This window comes from Falco biarmicus, chromosome 16, assembly GCF_023638135.1.
Source record: "Falco biarmicus isolate bFalBia1 chromosome 16, bFalBia1.pri, whole genome shotgun sequence".
Classification (NCBI taxonomy): domain Eukaryota; kingdom Metazoa; phylum Chordata; class Aves; order Falconiformes; family Falconidae; genus Falco; species Falco biarmicus.
In genome coordinates this window covers 198,186-212,217 of record NC_079303.1, presented here as the reverse complement: position 1 = coordinate 212,217, position 14,032 = coordinate 198,186, and the positions used below count along the sequence as shown (strand labels likewise).

The 14,032-nt window shown below is 60.8% G+C and overlaps 1 protein-coding gene across 2 annotated transcripts in view; it reads right to left on the bottom strand.

The window, feature by feature from the left end:
* Positions 1 to 13,772, bottom strand: part of KIF21B (kinesin family member 21B) — a 44,175-nt gene extending 30,403 nt beyond the window's left edge. Inside the window, exon 1 of one of the 2 annotated variants that reach the window (XM_056361420.1) lies at positions 13,473 to 13,772. In XM_056361420.1, coding sequence (XP_056217395.1) covers positions 13,473 to 13,510 — 38 coding nt within the window. In that variant the 5' untranslated portion in view covers positions 13,511 to 13,772. The remainder of the gene's footprint in view (positions 1 to 13,472) is intronic. The other variant, XM_056361419.1, reaches the window with a different exon arrangement.
* Between the last annotated feature and the right edge of the window lie 260 nt (positions 13,773 to 14,032).

Sequence of the window (14,032 nt, the reverse complement as noted above, 5' to 3'; positions counted from 1 at the left end):
TCACTCACGCTGTCCTGTCTCCCTAGGGTGACTGGAGACACAGAAACCCCCTGGGAGGATCTTGGTCTCCAGGCAATCAGCCAGGCATCAGCCGGGGAGGTCCCTGGGAGCTGCTGCCAGCTGGTGGGCAAATACTACAGGCTCCCACTACAAGAGCAGGACAAGCAGAGCAGCAGGGCAGGGACGAGTGCCAGTAGCCACAGTCCCAGGTGGGACGGCACAGAGATGCCACCCAGCACCATAGATGCACATGGCCACCAACAGACATCACAAAGAGTTTCTCTAGGCCAGTGCAGCTGCTCCTCCTGCTCCCCAGCTTCCAACTGACCCAGCTCTCCCACACTAGGGGTTCCCATACCTGCCTTCCCAGGAGGAACATCATGATGCCAGGCAACTGGGCAACTGAGACCCTGGTCAGGACAGGTAGGCATTCACATATAATTCAAGTCATTCCCAGGCACCACAATCCAAACATAGAATCTTTAGGTTGGAAAAGACCTTTAACATCAAGTCCAACTGTTAACCTAACACTGCTAAGCCCACCACTAAACCACGTCCCTGAGCACCACATCTACATGTCTTTTAAACACCTCCAGGGATGGTGATTCCACCCCTGGCCGGGGCAGCCTGCTCCAGTGCCTGACCACCCTTTCGGTGAAGATGTTTTTCCTCATGTCCAACCTAAACCTCCCCTGGTGCAACTTGAGGCCGTTTCCTCTCGTCCTATCACTTGTTCCTTGGGAGAAGAGATGGATACCCACCTTGCTACAGCCTCCCGTCCGGCAGCTGTAGGGAGCCATGAGGGCCCCCCCGAGCCGCCTCCTCTCCAGGCTGAACCCCCCCCAGTTCCCCCAGCCGCTCCTCAGAGCACTTGTGCCCCAGCCCCTGCCCCAGCCCCGCTGCCCGGCTCTGGACACGCTCCAGCCCCTCACTGTCCCTCCTGAGTGAGGGGCCGAAACTGAACCCGGGGTTGGGGGTGCAGCTGCGCCAGTGCCGAGTGCAGGGGGACGGTCACTGCCCTGGTCCTGCTGGCCACACTGTTGTGCCACAAGCCAGGATGCTGTTGGCTGCTGTGGCCACCTGGGCATACGGCTGGCTCATATTCAGCCAGCAATCGACCAATACCCCCAGGGCCTTTTCCAATGGGCAGCTTTCCAGCCAAACATGACATAAGCATCTGCAGAACCAGTATTGGCTCTCTCCTTGGCTCTGTCCTTAACCCCACCAGGTGACACTGGGCGACCTGGCAGCACTTGTGCTCTGTCTCAGTTTCCCTGCTCTGCAACAGAGATCAAAAACTTTGGTGGTCATAATTCACCGTCTGAGTGTGTTCTGGCACTCCTTGTCCCTACTTCTACCAAAAAAGATGCTGGACGTGTCCTGTCTGTCCATGGGTCCACAAGAACTGGGTGTGATGCTGTCGGGGCCCAAACTGCAGGATAATGGAGCTGCTCCCTTACCTGCATCTGGACACAGCTAGCCAACCTGCTCTGTGCCTGGTCATGGGCCACCAGACAGAAGGACAGCTTGTGCCCAGCACCAGGACCCACTGCAGAGCCAAACACACCAGGGTGTGCTGTCCTTGAAGGGCTGGGACACTTACAGAGAGCTGGGCTGATCCCCAGGAGCCGATGGCACAGGCTTCTATGGTTATGTGGCACTGAGGGGTTCATCTGCTAGGTAGCAACCAAAATAAACCAGCACTTAACCAGTGGGATGCTGCCTCGCCACCCCCCAGCTCAGGCAGGAGCAGACCAGAGCCGCAGCTCCATGAGGCATCTTGTGCCCGGTCATCCCCACACTGGCGCAGGTGACTGCTGCTGCTGGAAGATGGCATAGGGACGACACAGGCTGTCTTGGGGCCAGCAAGACTATCAGTGCCAGCCACATCTCCCTCCTGCCCATGCTGATAAACCAGCCTCGGCACAGGAAACACACCCAGGGAGGAGAGAGCCAGCAGGACCACAGTGGCACGACGGGCCCAGCCACCGCCTCTGTGTGTGTGTGTATGTGTCCCAGTTCACTGTGAAGGAATGGTGACAAGGACCGAGCACCCAGGACAGGACAGAATAGGTCCTAGCTGAGTGCTCCTGCCAAGCAAACCTGGCAGCTTCCCAGCCCTGGGCACTCAACACACAGGGCTGGGAGGCAGACGGATGCACAGAGACAGAGGCGCAGGCATGGGTGGAGACTGCACCTTCCCAAACCGGCAGCTCCCGCTGAGGCAATGACAGCCAGCATGGCAGGAGCCTGACTGCTCCAGCATCAGCATCCAAACCCGGCAGCATGAGTAGCGTGTGTGCCAGGAGAGTCCACAGCCGCACAGAGGCACAAAGGGAACCTTGGCTGGGAGCCTCTCCATCGCTCCCCTTCCCTGCTGGGCTGGCAGGCTGTGAAAGCACCGTCTCCACGGCTGGGCTGCCAGGGCGACCAAGCTTCTGGGAGGAAGGGGGGAGTGGGTCCTGCACTCGGAGGGGCAGGGAGCTTCTGCTCACAGGCGGGCGTGCTTCGCGCAAGCACAAAGGCTGAGTTGTTCAGTGCTGCTGCCCTATGCCAGTGTTTGGCCGCGTCAGGGGGTGGGAGCCAAGTGCTGGGTGGGCACCACTGCTGGCAGCCCTTGTAGGGGCAGCTCAGGGGTTCCTTCACCCCAGCAGGAGCAGCGCCCCTGGGAAGAGACCTGTCCATCCCAGCATCTCAAGCCCTGCAACCAGTGGAGGGGAGGGGGTTCACCACACCAGGCACAGCCAGTATGCCCATGTCACGGCCACATCCACCAGCAGACACCACCCAGCCCTCCCTGTGCACTGAAGGGAGCTTTTCCGTGCACAGGAAGGCACCATTCAGCTGTCATGGACTGCTGGGTTCATGTCCTCATGTCTCCCTGCCTCCTCATCCAACGGCCTCAGTTCCCCCACTCCCAGCCCACCACCATGGCAACACCAAGGGGCTCCAGAGCATCCCTTGGCCCCCAACACTTTGCCGAAGTTGTGACAGCACACTCCCATAGCCCTCCTGTCCATGGCGAGAGCCATGACACCCACGCACACCAAACTGCCTGCACACTAAACTCCCTCCAGGCCATACCACCCTACTGAGACACAGGCACCCCTGGGGCAGGGTGACCATCCCACCCATCAGGAGAGGATGGGCATGAGGACAGAGAAGATCCAGCCTCCCCAAGACCTGTCACCCAATGTCACCCACCTCAAACAGGAGCTGTCCCAGCTCCCCAGGGAGGCCAAGCACACACCCACTCACCAGCATTTCTCAGTGCTGGCAGGGAGCTGCAGGGCAGCTGCTCCAGACTGGGGGTGCGGGTGACCCCCCAGCTGCAGCTGCCTTTCACTGCCTTTTATAATCTTGCAACTCTGGAAAGGCAGAGCCTGTCTCTGTTGCAGCAGGGAGCTCCCATCCCTCTGAGACTGCTCTGGGAGGGAGGGTGGCTGCCTGCAGACCCCCTGGCAAGGAGACGTTCCTCTCCCTTCCCAAGGCCAGAGCCGAGGAAGCTGCCCAGCCAGGCAGGGCTGGTTTCCCAGGGAGCTGAGCCAGAGAGCTGGGGAGCGGCAGGTGGAAAAGCTCCATGGCATTTTCCCTCCCTGTGCCAGGCCCTGGAGGCTCGGAGCCACTAGCCCTCATCTACCCCATCTCCAGAGGGGCAAGGTTGCCTGCTGCAATACTGGCAGCTCCGCCACCAGATGAAGGGCTGGGGCACTGCTCCCTGCCCAGCGGCAAGCACCTCTGCTGATGTGGGCTGGCAGAGGTTGGATCCAGGCAGACCCTGATCAGCCATACAGCCTGACTGCTGTGGATGTGCCTGCCAAGACAGGTGATCTGGGCAAGCCCCGGCAGCAGTAGGCTCCACTTCCCACGTTGCCCCTATTCATCCTACTCCCATCCCTGCATCACCTGTGTTCACCCTGTTCCCTACATCACCCACACCTGCCCCATTTCCCCTCCCCACATGACTTTGCATTCAGCCCACTCCCGTCCCCACACTGCCCATGTCTGCCCCACTCCTGCCCCCACTCCCATCCTGCATCCCCTGCATTCACTCTGCTCCCATCCTCACCCTCCTCACTGCCTCATCCCTACTCCCTGCACTGCCTGCATTTGCCTTGCTCGCACTCCTTCCAGCCTCCCCAGCACGGGAGCTGAAGGAGCATCTGCCAGACAGCCCAGACTCACACATAGCCCATCTGCCAGCCTCACTACCCCCTCTACTGCCCCCACGCTTTGCTCTCCTCTTCCTCAAACCTGCTCTCCATGTTTTGCTGCTTCCCTGCAATCCCACCCAGCAGCACAGGACAACCAGGAAAAGAGCAGCTCTAGCATCATCCTGTGCGCCCCTACCTAGGACATCCTATGGGTCAAGAACACACGGGGCATTGGAAACCCAACAGGCAAGACAGCGTGTGGCACATGGGGTGTAGCGTGGTAGTGTACAGGGCACTCGGCCTGGCCAAGCAGCTCTCCAGGAAGCATGGTGCTGTCAGCATCACTAAGGTAAGATCAGAGCAAAGTGCTCCAGGTTTTCCTGTATCTCCAAGACCAGCACAGCACACATGGAGCTGCCCACCCTCACCAGCAGACAGTGGTTCCCCAGGCCTCAGCTTAGCATGGCTTGATCCTGTGGGGGAATCTGATCCCTTGCCTGGGAAGGGATGCCCCTGGCCCCATTTACCCCTGAGCAGGGGGTCCCAGGAGAGGGCTGGCTGCCAAGGGCTGGCTGTTTGCACACAGGTTGCTTTGGACCCAAATCAAGACAAAGTTAAGCATTTAATTACCACAGCAGGGAAGCGGCTCAACAATCAGAGAAAATTGAATCAGGCTCCCTGGGGACTGCCAGGTCTGGTCAGCAAATGCTCCAATTAAGAGATACAGCAAGCCATCTCCCAGTAGGAGTGAGCACAACATGGGAAAGCACCAGGCTCAGCCCACCTGTGGAGTCACCCATGCCACTGGATCTCTGCCCGCCAAACACTGCCAAAGCAGAGGGTGCTACTGTCATCACAGCTGGACCAGCACCAGGGGCAAGACAGAGCTCCCTGGCTGCTGGGTTCCCATCCCTGCCACCATCAAGCCTGGGGACAAGCAGGTCCTCACAGAGCTGGGGTGTGCACGGAGGCGTGCTGCACACGGCTCAGCGGAGACATGCCTCTACCCCACATCCATCCCCTGAGGAAGAGACCCTAGTACAGATCCTCTGCACGGATGTGCTGGCTGTGCTCAGTTCCTGGTTGCCCAGCCAGCTCCCCTGCAGGGCAAACCCCACTGCCTTAGACCCCAGAACCCCCCAGGCCCCCTCTAATCCTCCTGCTCCAGGCTTTCCCAGGCTTAAAGAAACCTTTAAATCAGGCCTTGGCAGCCGCCATGTGCTGCTTATTAGCAATGGCAGGAGCACACCGGCGCTGAGCTGCACCATCTGCTCTGCACCGAGACCCACCACAGGTTGGGGGCAAGAGACATGCTGCCTGCATGGGGACCCAGCACCTGGGGACACCCAGCCCAAGGCAGTGGACAGAGACCAGCGGGGCCTGGGGGAAGCACAGGATCGTGCTTTTCCCAGCCTAGAGGCAAGCAGAAGTGAACCAAGCCTGGGATCTCCCTGGACTCCTCCACCTCTGTAAGCAACTGGCAATGCCATCAGCTCCATGGTGGACCCGCCCAAGAGAAGAGGCTGGGAAACACCACGAAGATGTTTGCAAATGACAGACCCAGGAGAGTCACCCACAAAGGGATGCAGGGCCCCAGCACCCCAGGTGGGATGGCCAGCACAAGGAAACACACGCATGGCAGCACACGTGACTTGATGCACACCCTGGCTGGGCCCCTGCTCCCCTCTGACGGCACAGTAACAGCCACAAAACCACCGGCTCAGCAGCAGTGTCAGCAATTACTGGAGAACGATAGGAAGCCATCATTTACCAGGAGACTCTAGGCCTGACGAGCCACTGGCTTGACCCTGGGAGGGCACAGAGATGCCACAGGTCCAACAGAGACAGAGGAACACACTCCCCACCCTGCTTCTGCATCCCAGTACTGAGGCTCCCATATTCTTCCAAGCCAGTGAATCACACCCACTGGGTATCTCTCTTCCTCAGGTGACCCTGTGAGGTCCCCACATCCCAGTCCCACCCCAGTACTGGTGCACCCATACTGGAGATAAGGTATTCCTGGCCCCCTGAAAGCAGGTACACCTGAAACTCCCCCGCATGCTCTGACTGCCACTGGGAAAACAATCCAATTCTGGCAGAAGATACTGGAACCCCAAAGCCCACAGAGCATCTCTGGAGCAACTTGCCTGCAAGACAGGAGAGTGGGTGGCACAAAAGAGATGCCTCTCCACCCCTCCAAAAAAACCCCCAGAAGAAATCCAAAACCCTTTGCCAGCAGGATGGGGGATGCTATGAAACACACAGGAGCAAACCTGGTCCCACAGCTGGGAAGGGAACCGGCACATTTTGCCCTAACATCCTCCTTGGGCAAGTGCAGCATGAAATAATAGATGATCAGAGACCCACAGCAACATGGCCAGAGAGATCCGCTCTCCTAACATAGACAGGAGCCAGGTTGTGCCTCCCAGCCCTGCAACACTGGGCCAAGGAAGTGCCCCTGTTCAGTGCTCAGAGGGCAGAGGAAAGCAAGGACCAGGAGCCCTGCTCCAGCCTTTCTCCCCCAACGTGATGCCTTTGCTCTGCCAGCATTGCTCATCTCCTTCCAGACCAGTGCAAGGATGGAGACATCCCTCTGCTGCCCAAGCAGCATGCCCCCAGCACACCCATAGGCTGCTGCCAACTGGTTATTTAGGTTATTATACCCAGCAGCGCAGAAGCTCGCATGAAGCTCAAAGGACACCTGCGACTTCTGGGGAAAAGCATGCCAAACGGACCCGACACATCCCACTCTGCTGCGCAGAGCCTCCTGCCCCCGTCACCTCCACCTCTCTGGAGTACTTGGGTTCCACCACCTAGATGTCTCCCAGCCTGTGGCAGAGGAGGAAGGAACAGTCAGGGAAGATGTCTGAGGCTGAGAGCCTGCAGGGCCCTGGCTGCAGCAAAGCCCAGGGGCAGGGGGGCAGAAGGACCTTTATGAAATCTTTCAGCCCAGAGGAGGGCCAGACCAGTGCAGGAAGGCCCCTTGGGCTGCCCCAGTGCCAGACACCAGAGCTTTGTCCTTGGCACTGGCCCAGACATGAGGCTGGGAACACTGGGAGAACAGACCCAGAGCTTGGAGGGGGGCTGCTGAGCCACCCGCCCTGGGCACCACGGAGGCACCCACCAAAACCAACAGCTGGGCATGGGCATACGGGCAGGGAGGCGTTCACAGCCCTGTGAGGTTACACGGGGTGGAGGGACCATGGGACAGGGGAGCTTGGGGCCAGGCTCAGCTACAGCAAGCTGTGACAAGAAGCACCTCCCCTGCCCATGTCCTGGCCCCAGAGAGCTGCAGAGAAGGGGAAGGGATATTGCTGGGACCCCTGGGGCCTCAGGCTCAGCCCCAAACACTTGCACTTGGCAATGGGGATGATGACCATGTTGTGTCCACATGGAGCAGGGCAGAGGGACAGATGCCAAGCTGGATGAGGCTGCCAGCTGCCCTGGCCTCACAGCAGTGCGGAGCCAGAGGGGACATGCCAGGGCAGGGCAGCACTGGATCAGCTTCCAGTCTGCCAAGAGGGGAAGGGATGGTGGGAGGCCAGTCACCTTCCTCCCACCAAGCCAAAGCAGAAACCCATCAGCATCTGACCAGGGCAGGGAGTCAGTCACCCCATGGCACACTCATCTCCTGGAGCAGAACCCAGCACAGTTGCCCTTACAATCCCCTACATCCCAAACCTGCTGGCTGTTTAACCAACAACAGGGACTGTTTTGACAGCCTCCGGCTGGAAACAGCCCCATGGGACCACCGGTGCCAGCGCCTGCTCCCAGCAGGAACAGCATGACAGCCACCTGGCCAGGGCTGGCTCCTCAGCACCAGGCTCAGTGGGGGTATTGCCTTCCCTCTCAGGGGGCCAGGAGCCATGTTTCCAACAGCTTTGTTTAAGGTTTCGTCTCCTGCAGTTTTCTCCTGCCCCCAATTTCACTGCTGGTGCAGGAAAGCTGCAGCTGGCTCTGTCCTCTGGCTTAGAGACAGCCTCAGCCTCCCAAGTTCCTGAGACTTTGTGGCATTACATATTTAAATCCCTTGCTGATGGTGATGGGTGCAGGCACCAAAAGCCTCTTAAAGCTGCTTTGCTCTGAGCGATGCTGCAGGCACGTCTGTGTGGGACCGCAGAGTGCGGCCACACTCTCCCCTTGCACCAGCACCATCTCCATCCCCTTTCTAACATTTCCGCTGTAAAAGCCAGCGAGGCACGCCTGATTGAAGCCAGGCACAGAAAAACCCCTCGCGCCCACACACCTGGGCTCAGCACTTCCCTCTGAGATCCCGTGGGGCCCCCCACCCACCACAGCCCTCAACATCTCTCTCCAGACTGGGGAGGCCAATTTAACTCTGCTTGCTGGGAGCCAAGAACACACATCCCCCTTTGCCACAGTGGGGCTGGGAAGCCCTGAAGTGAAACCAAAGAGCAGCAGCTTGCCTGACTGGGTTCAGCACAGCAGCAAAACAGCCCATGGGAGGACCCTGCTACCGGGGTTGAGCTGCCCTCTGCAGAGGCAAAGGATGGGGAAAGTGACTGGGGGGTGCCCACACCAGTGCCCTGCCTGCCCAGACACCCAGGCTATACTAGCCTCCTGAGATACTTCTTTCCTGGGATCCGCAATTGGTGGACAGGCCACCTGAGGGCCAGACTGTGTGCCACCCCACCAGGATGGGCTGTCCCTGCCATCACCGCATCCCATGAAGCAAGGCGAGTTTGCCTCACCTCTCCTCTGCACAGTCCTGCAACATTTGAGCAAAACCAGCCCAACACCAGGCAGGCTTGGCAGGAGACACTGTCCCATAAGCCACTCCACAGTCTCCCCCTGAGATGATGCCAAAGGGACTCAGACCGGCAGCAGCACCATCGTGATGGTGGGCAGCAGGTACCAGGCTGTACCACCCCTCTCCATGCTGGAGCCATTGGACAGCACGCGCATCAGTGTGTTACAAGTTGGGCTCACATCACTTCTCCATCAGGACCCAAAACTGCCCCTGGAAGCGCTGGTGTGGAAGGGCTACAACAACTCTGCCTCCTCAGGGACTGACACCACCTGCTCTCAGAGGCTTCAGGTTTGCAGAAACCATCCCAGCAGGCAGAAGAGCCCCAGCCACATGGCAGCAAAGATGCCAGGACCCTGGCAGGGCCAGGAGCCCACCCAATCCTGGCACATGACCTTTGCCAGCATGCTTCACTGAACTGAGGCCCTCCAGGGCACATGGTGATGGGTCTATCCCATCCTGAGTGGCGCATCCCACCCTTCTTCCTGAGGAGGAGGTGGGAGCAGCTCCCTGGGGCAGGAGACAGCTAGCACTGGGCTGCCTGCATGTAGCGTGGAGCATCACGGCAGGACTGTTACGAGAGCAGCTGAGCACTGGAGGTTGCATGGTTTAAATCAACTTGAAATCCAACTCAACTTCCTTCCCCAATTTCACAAGCTTCGTTTCCTGAGTCTCTGCAGTCAGCTAGACGGGCTCGGGTGCCTTGGGCAGCGCTGGCACAGGGGGTGCCACTTTCTCTCCAATGAGCTGAGCGGTTTGAAAGTGCCCTCAGGGAGCATTTCTGCAGCCAGTCTAGCTTCTCAGACCTTCCCTGGCCAAGGAGTTTAATGGCCTCTTTGTCAATATGTGCCGTCAGCCCTTCCTGACGCAGCAAAACCACCTGCATGCAGTGGGGCTGGGCTCCACCTCCTGCAACCAATGTAGCGAGTCCCACTCCCCTCAGCTCACTGCAGCTGCAAGAGCTGACAGCACCTGACTGCAAGTTTGGGTGCTGCTGAGGCTCAAGGGGAGACACGAGTCTCAAATTGATGACTGCTCCCAGATCAAGAGCATAAGCAGGGAGCTGCTGAGCTGGCTGTGTTGCAGCCACCCATTTCAAGGTCACCTACAGAATAAAACAGCAGCTGTTGCCTTCCCTAGTCTCTGAGGAATGACTCCCAGCAGCGAGGAGTGAGGGTTCCCAGGCCACCCCTCAGCACCATCGGGGCAGGCACAGCTTCTCAGCTGAGACCGTTACACCGGCACAGGGTGCGCAGATGCTCAACCGCTGCTGGCAGCTCAGCCCCATCGCTTCCTCCCCTGTGGCGGCTGCTGGAGCCAGCAAGCTCAAACATGCCCTCAAAGTGCCACGCCAGGCTTAACACTGACGGGCAAGTGAGGTTCCTGCAGGGAGGGTGGGAGTCAGGGCAGGATCCAGCCCTGCCCTTGCAGAGGGTGCACATCTGAGTTGCAGGTACAAGGTGCAGGTACAAATCAGCCTCTGGACCAGGAGCAGCTGCCGGGCCTGCATTTCCTTCTGCTGACAGAAGGGCAGGTACCAGCCATTTTATGCGTGGCCCGCAGGAAGCCTATATAACACCCCCATGCCCCAGTCAGTGGCTCAGCACCTGGGTCCCTTGGTTACACAGTGCCAACGGGGCAGCCAGGGGTCTCCCAAGGGGAAGATGGGAACCCATGAAGCCAACAGTGAAATGCCTCAGCATCTCTCCTGCCTCTTCCTACCAGGCCAAGAGAGGACCAGCAAGAACTGGGATCCACCCAACAACAGCACACCCCCACCATCCCTGATCCTCTGTCCCCACTCCTCCCACCCTGAGGGCTCTGCGAGGCTCCAGAGACAGGCCCCAGTAGCTGTAGCACATTGACATTGGCTGGGTCATCCCCATGACCCGGACATTTAACTCCAGCAGCACATGGCACCTTCCTCCAAAGCCCCATCACTTCCCAGTGTTTATGGCCCTTTCCCAGGTCCCACCTCACTCCCACCTGGAGCACAGACAACAGAGACCCTGAAGAAGTGGCACAGCTGGCATATTCACGTTATAAAAGAACAAAAGGGGAGCTTTGTTCCATGTCCTGCCACACTCCAGAGGCAGTCTCCTCCATGCACTGGCACCTTGAGGGAGGTAGGATCTGTAGGCAAGTTTTCTTGGAGGGGGGGCGGTTCTTGGAGACTCTTGAAGCCTGGCCATTCCACTTGCGAGGTGTCACAAGCACTCATAAAGGAAAACCTCGCTCTTCGCTCAGCCCAGGGCAGGGCAGGAGGTGACCATCACCAGCCCCCTGGGGCTGCTTTGGCAGAAAAGTCAGGTGGTCTGCAGGATGAGCAGCTCAGCCCTTGCACACCCAGCCCAGCCTCAGGCGCCACCTTCCAGCACGGTGCTGCGACCTGCCTGCTTTGTCTTCACAGCCCCCTCGTGCCCAGCCCTCCTCCTTCGTCCTGACAGTTCACATTGCCCCACCTGCACGGCAGCAACTGGCTACACCAAGCCGGACTCTGGCTCACTCCCTCAAGGAGGGGGTGGGAGAGAGTTGGACCTCCCCCTCCCTTCCCTGGATCCTCACCGTGAACACCCTAGCCCCACTGCAATGCTGCATATTGAAGTCACTTCACAGTAGCGATCACCTCGACCCCATTGCTGGCAGGGGCCAAAGGGAGGTGGGAAGAGACCAGCAGAAACGACTCAGGTGCCACTCCCAGCAGCACCCATTCCATCTCCCAGGCAAAAGGGAATTCAGCCTTGAGCTGGGCCTTTGTTAAAAGGCTTTGTCCTAAGAGAAATGCAGGATGGAGGATGGGAAGAGTCCGGCCAGCAGGAAATCACCTCCAACCACCGAAATCACTCGGTCCCAGGGTCTGTGTCCTGGCATGGGCACCCCTGCCTTGGGCACAACCCAGCCCAGCCCTGCCCCTACGCCGGCACCTCAGCAGCACCGACACAAGGGGGATGCTGTCACCTCCCCTGCAGCTCCCTCATCCTTTAAAATCACAGCTGCTTGAGCAGAGCAAGGCAGAAAATCAACACTGCCTGCTTCCAAGACAGGAAGACTGGACCGGCAGGCAGTGCTGGGAGGTGTCCTGGTGCGCACACCCGCATGCATGCAGACATACACACACACACCAGCGCGCACCGCCCCACACCCATCCTCTCTCCCTCCATCACTGCAGCTGCACCCGGCATCTTTTGTGCTCTGGCTCTGCCCAGGCAAGCAGGGACCAGGCAAGGCAGTGCCCTCTGCAATCCTCCTCCGAGGACTAACACAGCCCCCCTGCAGACTGCCATCAGCACCCCAACCTGCCTCGCGCCCTTAGGGGTGCGGACAGGGGGCTGCAGCGTGCCCTGCCCACCGCAGGCGGGCACCTTGCAGACCCACGGTGGGAGACAAGGCAGGCACAGCCAGACGGGGAGGTCGGTGTGACCGCGTGGGCTGGGCCTGCCGAGCCGTGTTCCCACGGGGACCCGATCCTCCCCTCGCGGCACCCTGGCAGCGCACGGGAGCCCGGGGCCGGGGCCGGGTCCCACCGCCCGGAGGGAGCCGCCGGCCCGGTCCCTTCCGCGCGCGCGCTGGCTGCCACGCGGGACGACAGCTCCGGTCGTGACAGCCGACAGGGTCCGTCCCTGCACCTCCCGCTGGCTCCGGCGGGGCTCGTACCCCCACCTCCTCCGGGGCCCCCGTCCTCCTCTTGGGGCAGAGAGGAGCAAACCGACGCGGGTCTGCGGGACCTCAGCGGCTGTGCACAGAATACACCCAGCCTGGCACGGCGCTAACAAAGAGCTCCCCGGTTTCACCCACCCCCGTGGGGCTCAGCAGACGATGGGTGGTCTGCCCGCCGGCTGCCGCGCAGCCCAGCGCCCCCCGAGCTCCCGCAGCACCCCGCCACCCCCTCCCGCCCCGAGGCCCCGCATGAATTAGATACCGCCGGCAGCTCCTTTATTGAGGTGCACGCTCTGGAAGGCGCATTGTTCCCAGCCCGGAGTCAGCACAAAGGACACTGAGATGCCGCATCGTTCCCTACCACCTAGCTGGGGGGAGGGGGGTGCAGGGGCAGGCAGGGATCCCCCCCGCACCCCACCCCCCCCGGCATCTTGCCCGATACCGCTGGGGCGCCAAATCCACCCCCGACGCAGCCAGGAGCTGCCGAGCTGCCAAAGGCTGGGCGACAGCGAGGTCTCCAGGTGAAGGGACCGGGGGTTCCAAGCTTCGCCCCCCCGCCCCCAGCCGCAGGGGACGGGAGGGGCGGTGGGCACCTCAGGGTTGCACAGCGGGGGAGCCGGTGGGGTGAGGGAGAAGGCAGCCCCGAAACGATGCAGGGTGGGGGTGGGGAGGATAGCAGCGGCAGCGGGGCTGGGGAGGAGGGGAGCAAAAACGCGACTCGGGAGGAACTCCCTGCCCCGGGGACGGGCAGCGCCGAGCGGGACATCCGCAACCCCTCCCCGCCCCCCGCGCCGTGCACACGCAGCTGCAGCCCCCAACCTGCCGGTGGGCATCGGGCCCCCAGGTGCACCGAGCTCCCTACGCCCGCCCCCCCCCCCGGCAGGAGCACTCACCTCACGGCCACCTTAACACAACTGTCCGGGGCCGCCATGCCCCCGCCACCCGGGCGCCGCGGCCGCCGCTGCCCGAGAGCATCCACGGGCGGGGCGGGGCGGGGCGGGGCGGGGGCGGCCCCAGGTGCCGGGCGGGGCGGGGCGGCCACGCCCACCCAGCCGCAGTGCCGGCGCGCGGACACGCGTGGCCAGGGCGCGGGCGTGCAGAGGCACAGAGACACGCACGGCTCCGGTTCCCCCGGTCACCCTGACACGCTCCACACGAATGCACGCCCCGCCCCCCAGACACACGCACACACTCACTGACACGCACACGCACGCACCCGTCGCCACACACACTCCTGCACACACTTACACACACACGCTCTCTCTCTTGCCATGTTGCACGGCGCTCTGCACCCTGGGGAAGCTGGCTTGGCATCTGCTGGGATGGGTAAGTTCCAGGGCACGTCGTGCTCACACAGCATCGAGGGGATGAGCAGGATACGGCCTTTTCTCCTGCAAGGGTATGCGCGTTTCTCTTCCTTTGTGCCTGGGGGCCACGTTTGCAAGGATACCTG